This window comes from Acanthochromis polyacanthus, chromosome 19, assembly GCF_021347895.1.
Source record: "Acanthochromis polyacanthus isolate Apoly-LR-REF ecotype Palm Island chromosome 19, KAUST_Apoly_ChrSc, whole genome shotgun sequence".
Taxonomy (NCBI): Eukaryota; Metazoa; Chordata; class Actinopteri; family Pomacentridae; genus Acanthochromis; species Acanthochromis polyacanthus.
Genome location: NC_067131.1, coordinates 8607141 through 8619780, shown reverse-complemented (window position 1 = coordinate 8619780; position 12640 = coordinate 8607141). Strand labels below are relative to the sequence as shown.

Sequence of the window (12640 nt, the reverse complement as noted above, 5' to 3'; positions counted from 1 at the left end):
GGGAGAAGCTAACATCTGCGGATAGTTTTTAGGGTTTGAAATGTAAATTAAAACAGATTTTTCTGACAAAACATCTTTTTTTTAATCTATAGTTCCTCTACATAGAGCTACAGTCAAAGATAAAACTACATTTGTGGTCAGGTGCAAAGTGTCTCTTCACTCTGCATTAACTTCATTTTTCAGCTGTTCATACAGTACACAATTATGGAATAGGTAAACTGCAGTTGCTTTGCACATCCAGTCTAAAGTGTGAGTGTGCCAGTACACAGATGCCATTGTTTAGTTGAGGTTTCTTAGCAACCAAAGCAACAAAGACATTGAGTACCAGAAGTTTTGAGCTGCAGTCTGTTTTCAGAGGTAAAGTCGTCCTTCAATCTTATTTTCTCTGAATGCGTTTACCCGATGCATTTCTTTCTGGTGAGACGCAAAACACACTTTACTTGTTCTCTAAAGTTGAAAGTTATGGAAGTTGGAGTTGTGTGCACTCAGGTAGTTGATAGGTTCTCAGGTGTTTAGTTTTTAGCAACTTTGAAATCAAAAACTACTACTATATTAAGATTTTGGTGTTTCTGTCACACCTTATCAAAAGAGCTTTTCTTTTTTTTCCCCCTCTCCTTCTGATTCAGACAAAACTATCAGTCTTCATTCAAATATGTTGACGGCGCCAGACTCCCGGGGAACGACAGGAGAAAGGAGCCACGGTCAAATAAACCAAGACCCATTCAACGCTGAATTTACCAAGACACTGACAAAAAGCAGCCCACGCTTTGGGGCCTTGAGTCACCACTCATTCTTCTCCCGGCACAACCCTCATCCACACCGGGTGAGGCATATTCAAGGTAGGCAGAACAAAGTCTCGAAACTGAATGTTTTCCTTGCCTTGCCTTGCCTTTCTCTCTAAATGGCTTTCAAGTAATTATATGGTCTTTTTTTAGAGCTGTGTTTAATTGCTAACACTCATTACCATAATCATCATTGGATGGAGTAAATTAGCAATAATTGATAGCCATAATTTACTCTCTATTCAACACATGTTCAAAGACAGATTATGTCTGACACCTGCCTGCGTTTCCATTTAGAGGGAACCGTAGAGAATTTTCACCTGACTGTGCAGTCTCCCTGAGCTCTTAGTGCTTTAGCATGTGTGAACTGATTATTGATTTCATCCTGATTTGAGGAATCGGTTTGATTAACAACCAAAAATGCACTTTATGGTTTCTTCTGTAGATCAGCATCAACTGAAAATCTAGTAAACAGGCTTAGAGACAGCGATTGATTCAAGGTGAACCATGATTTCTTGTTAGTTCAGAGAGGTTTGGTTTGATTGGTTTGATTATTTTCATCATTTTTGGTTCATTAAAAAAGGGAAGAAGCGCAAAAAGAAATCTTACAAAAAGAAGTAAAAATGAAATCCTAATGTTTTGTATAGATGTTTATCTCAAGATATCATTCGCAGATGCTTGCATCATTTTAATCATGAAAAAAGTACCTTTTGTCCTATTTTGGCTCAGGCTTGCTGATTTGCAGTCTATTCTACTAAACAAAACAAAGCATGATGCTGTTCTTCGGCACAGCAGTGTTTTGAGCTAAATGCTACCACGGCCTGCATGTAAATACTAATCACAAAGGAAAGCTGATGGGATTATAATTAGTAAACCTCAAAAAATAGAGAATAGTCAATTTGGTGTGATGGCTTTGCAAGATGAAAGTAAATCAGTTGCAGTTGGGATCTGTACTGAACAAAGTTAAGCATTGTGGTAATCTCGGATTCCATACTTATACACAACTATACAATTCATGTGTGTGCCCAGTGTCTGACTATGCTTCTGGTGTTTGGGGCTTCCGGGAATATACAGGCTGTAATACAGTGCATCTCAGAGGAATTTGATCGCTTCTGGGAGTTCATAAATTTACTTCTGTGTTGGCCATTACTAGAGATATGGGATGGGAGCCCCCAAACATCAGGCATAAATGCCAAATGCTTCGTCTTTGGAACAGATTGGTGAAGATGTCAAATCAGAGAATTACAAAAAAGGTCTTTAATTGGGGCATCTCTAATCTTCACCCCTGGGCAAACGAGATAAAGTCTTTATTCCATTTGAATAACTCATCATTTATTTTTCATAATAGGTTATCATGTGACATCCAGGAGATGAGGAGTAATATGTTTCTAAGGCTTAGAGAAAAATGGTCTGTTGATATTTGGTATAAACCTAAGTTACGAACTTATTGCCTTATAAAAGATAGGTACAGTGTGGAACCTTATGTTAAGTAGAATTAGGTAAAAGACAGAGATCCCTGTGTGCACAGCTACGCTCAGGAACATTACCATTAGCTTTAGAGACTGGGAGGTTTAATGCTACTCCAGAGGAGGAAAGACTTTGTTTGCTCTGTAATCTAGGTGAAGTTGAGAATGAGGTTCACTTTGTGTTTTACTGTCCTGTATATGAAGATGTAAGAGAGGTACTTTTCAGTAAGATGTCCTCTGTTTATTTTTGATTTCTTTTGGCTGGATGACCATGAAAAACTAGAGTTATGTTTTAGAAGAGGAATTTTTTTTCATGGCAGATTTTCTTTGCCAAGCCTGGGATAAAAGGCAGCATATTTTGTTGAGCAGCAGAATATCGTGTTGTTTTGGATGTATTTTGCTGCAATGCTGGTATATTGGTGTCTTATAAACCCATGAGGGTTGGGCACACTTTTGTGCATGACACGAAAACAAAGAAATCGCTGAACAGCTGAAAAACACATAAAATATTGAAGGGATTTCAGGAGTGCACAGAGTGAGAGACAAAACAAGAACACAAACAACACACAATGGAGAAAAGACATAATGACAAGACCCACTGCAAAGTTAGCAGATGGTTTAATGGGAACTAGCTGTGATAAGATGGAGATGGAGAGGAGGAAGGATGAAACGCTCAGCAGCCTGGGAGAACAAGTGACAGAACCTCAATGATTTAAAAGAGTCTGACTGAGTCATGGATAGATAATTGGACGAGAGCAGAGACATCGAGATTGAGGATGAAGTGTTTTGACTGCATGGGAAAATGGAATTGATGCAAAGACTAACGCAGCAGGAAAAGCTCCTATTCATGAGGGAACAGATCTTACTTGTTAAACACATGTATAAGCTTCTTTTCAATAACAACCCAAAATTTCAGTTTTCTGGTGAAGCTACAGGGAAGATCAGGGATACCATACATTGTTATATAAAAATGTTCACCATTGCATTAAAAATTGCATTGAAATTCTAGCTTTTTATCTTGTTAACACGCCTATTTTGTATTTTGTATATGCTGGAAGGCAAATCGTGAATTAAATTATCAGTTGACACCATGGCTGAGCATTTCTATCTTATAATCACAGAAATTCTGGAAGGGTTAGACTTCTATAGTGTCATACGCAACAAGGAACCAGCTCTTTCTTGGTCGAACATGTGTGGATAAATTACTCCACTATTATTACTTGCCATTATGGTGTTTAAGCTGAGTTGCAGGTGAGCTGGTGTGCTTGGGCTGCAGTGAGTGGCTATGGGTGGGTGCAAAGAAACGCAGGGATTTCATAGATTGACACATTCTAGAAGAAGCAACAGAGTAGAGTTACTTCTGAGCCATTATATGCAGGGATTACTTTCTGAGAGAAAAATTCTAAATATGTAACGTTGATCGACTGAGATGAGCTTTTAGACTTGATAGGAGATGCTAAGACAATTCATGCTGCTTGGCTAGCTTGTTATGGCATTAAAAACTGTTTTGTTAATATGTTCATGTGATAATGTTGCATGTGCAGCTTATTCAGACTCCCCCAAGTAGGGTTTTCTCTTTGCAGCTGCCGAAAGCTTTGCAGCTATATATAAAATTTCTACCATTTAAAAGTCTCGTACCCACATTTTTGGGTGGTGATGATGTGAAAATCCATGAAATAACAAGATAAATGAGACCGTTATCCCTAATTCTGAAAGCATCCATGCCTGAGATTAGTCATAATTCAGAATTTACATGCACTTCATATGAAATATTTCATGGCCTGCTCTTTGGGCACCTGCAATACCAATATCTTAGATGAAAGAGACGACTGCCTCATTGGTAGAAGAGTCGGTTTTCTCCTTGATGTTGCCATGAAGTTGCTGCCTTTTGTCTCAGCATTGACTCTGCTGACTGTGTTTCTTCAGGGTACAGGTTTGATTGTCCCTTACTTCGGAGTACTTTATCTTCTGTTTGCGTGGTCATTACCGAGCTGCTCTCCTATCCACAGGACTCAATGGCAGGCCAATTTGCATGGTACGAGATGACTGGTGTGTCACCTCATCTTTATTTCCTCATCCGCTTCTCAAGAGCCACGTCCTCAGGAAATCACCCGGGCCTGCTTTTGCCTTCCCGCTGCTTCAAAACCTGCATGGAGTCAGCGGAAACAATAACAAATCAGGTGAGGTTTAAGTGCATACAGGGCACTTACATTTTCGTATTACTTTTCTGAAGCTGTGCCATCAAAGAACGCAATTTAGATTTAGAGGAATGAGAGTCACTTCCTGTATTTATTTTGCAGCACTGTTTTCAGAAGCCTGGAGGGATGAACTTAAAGAACTCGTGGCGAAAGTCAATCTGTCTTTTCGAGCACAAGTGGATAAAAACGAGGTATATACATTGCCGTAAATCCAGATAACAACACATTTTTTTGCCTAGCTACTGTTTCTACTTGAAGCTACAACACACCTCTTTGCACTAAAATGTCAGTTTAATAGTATGATATGGACTTTTCTAGCAGTAGAGATTGCCGGAAGTTGAATTTTTACTTATAATATGACAAAAAAGAAGCTTTGGCATGCAGAAAGATTGTATACAGTTTGCTTGATTCCAACCATAAAACTGCTTGTATGGCTGTATTCTATGTCTTATTAATTCTGTATGGTTCATCCTAGCTAAAGCAGATATTAAACTGGATGCATGTATCGATATGTTCCAGGACCAACCTGAGGATGAATTTGTGCGTCGAAAGACTCAATATTCAGCCGATACTGGGAGAATCATCCCTCCATCCAGCAAGTCTTACCTGCGCAAATCTCATTCCCAGCACCCAAAGTATCCTCAACCCTTCCAGGATCAAGAACTCACGGTGATTCACGGCTCCACTGATCTTGAGTTCCTTTGTATTTGTCAGAAAGTGGCATTTTGGGGTAGTTTGGCATTGAAATGAAGCACAGCTAAGTAGTATTTTTATCTCAGTAAAGAAGGGTTTAAAAGCAGATTTCGAAAATCACAGGAATAATTCAGAGAGCAAAGCTTTTGGTCTAAAGTTACACTTGTTAAAAAAATACCCTTCGGTGCAGCTTTGTCACAGAGATCCTCAGGAGATTAATGAGGCGCTTGATGTAAGTTGTGAAGTTTTTGTGGTTTGTGAGCTAATGCTGTGATGGTCTGCTGCTCCGGTGTCAGGTTTTGGAGCTGCTCTGTCAGATCCTGCAGACAGACTCGCTGTCCACAGTGCAGCAGTGGCTTCTGCTTGCAGGCCAAAGAGGTAAAACACGTCATTCCACATGGACACTCAAGTTAGAAATACCACCAACTCTGACTTATATTTGGAGTCTCCAGACTAATGCTTTCTAGTGCAGGAGCCTTTCACAGTCTGCTTCCACCCACGAATGGTATAAGATGACACATTACAAGCTAATGACAGTGTATTTATATCAACTAGGTATTTCCCAGATGGTTGGCAAATGGTCAGAATCAGTTTGCTGCTCAAATCTTGCCCTGATTTACATTTTTAAAAAAAAAGACATTTCTGTAAACTGGCCTTGGCTTTTGCATGCTGAATATTTTTCTGATATCAATATTAGAAAATTCTTTCATGGCTGTTTACTGGAATAAATCCCCCCCCCCCCGCATATAGCTTACAAAAAGGCTTTTCATCAGACGTCTTGCAAACTGTTGAGGTTATGGTTTTGCATTATATTGTTAAAAAAAATAATCTGAATTTTTACTGTGCCGCCTACTGACTGCTGCAGAGAACCTAATGTTCTCCCATTATAGCTCATAGTAAAAGATCTCTCTTATTAAAATTCTTCGGCTTTTAATTCTCTTATAGAGCCAGGGCCATAGAATATTGCCTTGAATTGATTAAAAAAAAAGGCTGTGGGCACTTTCTTCCTCTCTTTTTTGGTGTAGCTTTTTAATATGAACCTCATCTGTGCTAATTATTGATATTTTAATATATTTTTAAAGATGAATGCATTAATGGACTCCAGTTAAAAAGGTTTTCTATTCTATATTTAATTACTGCAACTCGTAGAGCTCTCTGAGTGAACCACTGAAAGTGTAAATTTTCCTGTACTACTGTGATAAATCTTCTGCTGGTGTTATGTGTGGTTCATCACACCCTCAGAGAAGGACCTTGTGATGGGGATGCTCAGACGAGCTCTGGATGGCGTCGACCTCTCAGGCCGTCGTAACCAGCGAACCTTCCAGCAGCTCCAGGCTTTTCATCCAGGTGCGTCTCCACCAGCGTACGGTCCATCATTTGACCAGCCGTGGAGAAAACCCCGGAGAGCGAGGTCAGAGTGATGTCTCACATTTTCATCAACTTTCTCTGCTAGCAAATATTTCAAGTTTGACATCTTTAATCTTGTTTATTTTCCTCCACAGCTCATACAAAGCCAATCCGACTTCCGGTGATGACAAACCAGGTAACTCAACACGTTCTCTGTTCCTTGTGTGTCTCAGTTTGCTGTTTTTTTATGATTGCCATAGCTGAGCCTTTTTCATGCAGTTGCCTTTTGTGTGTATCCTTGGATGAAGTAACATCGCTATGCCTGATACGATACAATCAACTTTAAGCCTGACACTTTTTTTATAATCAATCCTTTTGATGAAACCAGAGGAGATGCTGAGAATCAATGAAGTCCTTCAGGCGGCTCCTCTTTTGAAATGTTCATTGTCCTCCTGTCAAATTTTCTTGATTGATTTGTCCATTGTATTTTTTTCTTTAAGGGTGCAGACTGTGCAGTTTTACAATAATCACAAAACAGTCAGAGCAGTGGTCCTGCAGTCTTTCTCACTGTTCAATATCTGTCTGTACAGCATCTGCATGGATAATAATGTACAGTGTAGACAAAATGCTACCTCTTTTGTGCTATACGGTATGAAAGGGATTCAATGATCTGTATCTGTGACAATAGGTAGCTGCAGTAAAAGAACGCTTTTGTGATCTAGTGCAAGTAAGAACTAAACATTCACAAAACAACTGCTGGTTACATAATGAGTTCCTCTTCTTTTCAGAGTAGAGCAGGTGACTGCAAATGTAAAAATGATGTCCTTATAGAAATCTGACTGGAGTGTCTCTTTGCAGAGAGGATTGGAGATGCAGAGGTCCTTGAAATCCATGCAGGACCTCAGGATCATCCTCAGGATCCTCCACTTCAGAATGCATAAAGTTGCTTCTTTTTGGCTGTGTTGGTAGCTGCAGTATGATGGCGTTGTTTATTGCTCCCATGATCACAGGTTATCTTTAGCATATTTGGTTTATACCGATATATTTCTGTCTTCACAAGCCGGTTTAATCAGAGGACTTCACCAGATTGCTTTTCATTTGCGCTTCATTAACACCATATACTGTAGCTGTGATAGTGTTGCCCCTTGCTACGTGTGATGTCATATCATCGATCAGCTGTCTGACGTAGTCTGGCACCATGTTCATCAACATTGTATTAACTTTTGCTTGGTGTGAATTAAAGTTTCAAACTGGATTTTTTAAAAATGATTTTATGCACCTAAACATAATCTAGTCAAACTAAAAATGCCAAAATCAAAGTAGAAATACATATTGTATTATAACGTTGTTGACTTTTTTCCAGACAGAAAGTTATAAGTTGCAATACACATAGAATAGAATAGAATAGAATAGAATAGAATAGAATAGAATAGAATAGAATAGAATAGAATATTCTTTATTGTCATTATAGAATACAATGTATAACGAGATTGCAGATTAGCAACTCAGTGTCACTTTGGATGCTAAATAGTGCACCTGGAATAGCAAACCTACCTTGCTAAATGCACATAAATCTGCAGCAGGACAGATGATCTTATTTCCTTTGAAAAATATAAAGTCCAAAAGTATAATTAATATGAGCATAGTATAGTATAAGTATAGACTTATCTTGAGAAACGTGAGCTTGAATTCATGCATAAAGCATGGCACACATTAGCATAATTTTGTATAATGGAGGAACCTTTTTCTTTTTCTTACTCTGTGTCCCTTCTGTTGTGGGTAAAATGCTCTTCAGTAATGCCTGTACAGTATAGGAGCACAGCTGTGAACAGAAGTTTACATACACTCTGAAAGACCATGTAGATCATGACAGTCTAGAGTTTCCCATGACTTCTACAACTCTTAATTTTCTATAATGGAACGACTGGAAAACATGCATCTTTGTCACAGAATGCAATCAGGCATTTTGAGGGTTTTTACTGATTTGGCTAAGTCTGCTGAGTAAAAAATATACATACAACAATTCTAATTTTTGGTTAAATGTTCCTTTGGCATTTTGTTTTTACTTCAATTAGGTGTGTTTGGTAGCCATCCACAAGCTGCTGGCGCATACCTGGTTCTATCTTTGACTACTCCTCTAGACAGAATTGGTGCAGTTCAACTAAATCTGTTGGCTTACCGACACAAACTCATGACTCATTTCTTCAGCACAGTTCAGAGATTCTCAGCGGAGTTTAGGTCAGGACTTTGAGTGGGCCAGTCTAAAACCTTATTACAGCCTTATTTAGCCATTTCTTTACCCAGCTTGTTGTGTGTTGGGATCATTGTCTAGTTTGAACATCCAACTTAATGAAAGACTCAAGCTTGACATGATTTTTATTTTTTTCTTAAAACTGTATAAAGCACCAGTTCCACTAGCAGCACAACAACCTCAGACCACAATACTGCCACCACCATGCTTGATAATAAGTTTAATGTTCTTGGGGTTAAATACTTCTTCTTCTCTTCTCCAAAGTTATTTCTAGTGATTGTGGCCAAATAGCTCAATTTTAGTTTCATCTGATCCCAGATCTTTTCTTCAGAAGACATTTTCTTTGTCTACATGACCAGCAGCAACCCTCATTTGAGCCTTTAAGTGTTGCATCTAGAGCAAGAGTTTCCTTCTTGTATGGCACCCTCTCAGTTCATAGTGATTTCAAACACACTTGACTGCAGATAAACACCAATGTTCCAGCAGCTTCTAATTCATTGCAGACCTGCTTTTTGGGATTCTTGTTTGACTCTTGACCATCCTGACCAGTTGTCTCGAGTGATAGTTTGTGCTTTCTTTGTGATCCTAGCAGTGACACAGTGTTATACTTACAAACAACTGATTGCATAGTTGGTTTTCTAATCTGAAACATCTTTGAAGCAGCTCCATGTGACTTTCCTCACTTGTTGAAGTCGGTGATTTCTTGTTTCATATCTGTACTCTGCTCCTTAGACTTTGAGTAAATCAAAAGGGCCCTAATTAAGTTGACTCCAGGAAGCAGCTGTAGTCAATCGTAATCACTCATGAGCATTTAATAGACCGTGGCACTTTGAATTGATCACCACGTCTTTCTGCATCACTAGAACTCAAATAGCTATATGTATATTTTTGACCCAGTTGATGTTGTCATAGTTACAGAAGACCTATAATATACCTATGAAAGAACCAAAATGTACGATTGTTGTTTGTGACAAAGAGGCATGTGTTTCAAGGTCTTTACAAATGTATGTAAACGTCTGTTGGTGAATATCTATGACATTGCAGATCAGGTTACATTCAGCCAGATGTTATCAAGATTAAACTGGCCTTATCATGTAGTAATTGACTCAGATTTCCAAATCAGCACATGGGTGGTCTAATTACACAATTCTACAGAAAAATACCATCACCTCAATCTGTCAAAATATGAAACATGCTGACAGAAGTAAACGTAGTAAATAATTACCTTGTGATGGCACGGAAAATCAGGCTAAAGATGATGACAGTCAGTTGCATGTGAGAGCAAATACATGAGAGAAGTGTAACAGCAATAAAGGATGTAAACTGAAGAGTCCGTTTCTGCTTCACATACACAGACTATGATGAGCACTGTAGTTTCTACAGTGGGAGATCAGGTGTTCAGATACTTGAGTAAATGCAGCAATACTACAATAATAAAAAAAATCATCATTACAAGTGAAGGTCTTGCATTCAGCATTCATCATTATCAACAAAATGCACGTGAAGTATCAAAAGTAAAAGCACCTATTAGGTGGATATGCATCTTATATACCGGTAAGTGGATTATTTGCTGACACGTTAAGGTTAAAGCATATTTTTGCTATTGCAGACCTGTTATGCCACCAGCGGTTATGCAGTTAACCCTGGCTGTGGTCATCTTGTGGCTTTCAGCTGCTAAAGGAAAGTTAAGCACATCAAGGCTACGCTTGGTAACTGGCACTGTTGAATACAATCTTCAGTGTTTTATGTTGGGTTCACTGCAGAAAACATCTCAGCAACAGAAAGATTAAATAGACAAAGAATGTCAAAGTAACCAGCTTCAGTGTCACACAGCTGCTTTGTGATGCAACTGGGCTCCGTCTGAGAAGGACAATGAAATCAGGTCAAAAGACTGATAATATTTGAACTCAACAGGGAGGCATGCTTGGAATATGAATTAGTCACCCTCTTTATGAACTGTGTGCTATTAAGGGCTAATCACATTGAAATTATTCCATTTATGTTCATTCATTCACTTTGCAAAGTATATTTTAATGTAAATTGTCCAGATAAAGATCCACTTTTCTCAACATACTGGTATCTTTTTCATTGTGCTGAACTTTGATAATACAGAAATTGAAGGATAGATGTCATGTCTTTTTCTTTAAGATAAAAATCAAGCATGGAGTATGCAAGCATGTGATGATCTAGATAGTCATGTGGGGGAAAAAAAAAAATTGCTGTCTTGATGGATCAGTACATTTTAGAATTAACACCAAAGTCCTTGCTGAGTCTCAAACATCCTTTTTGATCTGCATGGTTTGTATACGTATTTGAAATCAGAATGTATAAGTTTCAAGTCTCACCTGAAAAAAATACACCCTGGTATAACTGGACAGCTGCAGCAGCATGATTAAATCCACACAAAGCCCACATAAACTACATTACTGAACAGGTAAAACCTCTATCACTCTCAGAAATGCACTGCTGCAGAGTGCAATGTTTAAATTACGTAGTCTGATGAAAATTCTGATCTCAGCCAGCTATGGACCATCGTCGTTGTGCTCTCTTATGCTGATTAAAAACCACTAAGAAATGTTTATGATTTCCTTATGGCACTAAAGTTTCGAATGCAACAATGACGAATTCTGCCACTAGATTGTAGAAAAGGGCTGTTTGTTTTTTTTCATAAATCCTAGAAAACTTTCTGACTTCCAGACAGGCGAGGGGTAACAATGTGCAAGACAAGTGATTGCTAAAGTATTGCAAAACATCCTCAGGCAGACAAATATCTGCACATAATTTCATGGCATGGTTCAGATATTTCACCCAAAGCAAGTCAGAGGTAAAACAAAACCTCCAGGATAAAAAGTCTGTTGTATACAGTGACACTTTTCAATCTATGAGAGTGGTTGGTTAAAAACTCATTCACGTGTTGCACAATACCACTGACTTCCCCATAAGCTCAGCATCCACCTGAAGGCCGAGAGAATGGCAAAACGAAAAGATAAGTGCAACCATCATGTAAAATAATCTTAAGAGTCCTCTCACTTTGACAGACAGTCGCAAACTCATATATGAGCCCATTTCTATTAGCAAGAAGATGATTGAAAGCAGGTTTTCATTGCCTTTCAACTGTATTGATTGCTATTGTACTTACAGAGTTACATAACTGCATGACAGACTTTTTCCTGCAAATGTAACAATGGCGTCAATGGTGCCGTTATTAGGGGCTATTTCCAGCCACAGAAGCATTTGGGATGCTAACAAGTTTGTACCACATAGTCACCTTTTCATTACAAGAAAAAAACCATTGGCGTGGTTGGTTTGACAGATTCTGACAGATCTGTCAAACCGACCACGTGATAAAAAGGAATCGTCACCAAATGTCAGATGATGCTCTGAGGAAGACAGCAGAAACTGTTGAAACATGTCAGCAAGGTAACCAACTTTTTCTGAATTGTCGGTTTAAATAACAGTTTCGTATAGTACATAACGACAAAATGAACCTAATCCAACTATTAAATCTTAAAGACAATAAACCTTTAAATGGGGATTAAACAGAAAATAAAATGAAGCATTGAAAAAGAAAATTAAACATGAAAAGGTGTTAAAACATTTAAAAAGAAAAACCTTCAGATTTAATCTAAAAACTAAACATTAGAAGGGAAAAGGAAGTTTTCAAACAAGGCGATAAAACATTTGAAAAACCAACAAACATTAAAAAGACAAAACATTTCAAAATGAAATCAGACAGAAAAGAATAAAAGATGAGAAAAGAGCAAAAATAAACATTTTTAAAGAATAAAACTAAAGACAAAACATTTGAAAAGACACCAGTTAGACTTTAGAAGATCAAATTAAACAGAAGAGACAATAAAACGATCAAAAAGAGCAAAAACAGATAAAGGTCTTAAAGTGTTT

The 12640-nt window shown here is 38.1% G+C and overlaps 1 protein-coding gene across 2 annotated transcripts; it reads left to right on the top strand.

Annotated features, from left to right (window-relative positions):
• The first annotated feature begins 298 nt into the window (after positions 1-298).
• On the top strand, positions 299-10065 carry tbata (thymus, brain and testes associated). 2 transcript variants are annotated; one of them, XM_051939847.1, is made up of 9 exons: positions 299-357; positions 627-839; positions 4258-4428; positions 4549-4637; positions 4966-5115; positions 5436-5517; positions 6382-6550; positions 6642-6682; positions 7345-10065. In XM_051939847.1, the coding sequence occupies exons 2-9, from the start codon at positions 653-655 to the stop codon at positions 7425-7427; spliced, it is 972 nt and encodes a 323-aa protein (XP_051795807.1). In that variant the 5' UTR covers positions 299-357; positions 627-652; the 3' UTR covers positions 7428-10065. The 2 variants fall into 2 exon arrangements, with proteins under 2 accessions (XP_051795807.1, XP_022046692.2); XM_022191000.2 differs by having other exon boundaries at positions 327-417.
• The last annotated feature ends 2575 nt before the right edge of the window (positions 10066-12640 follow it).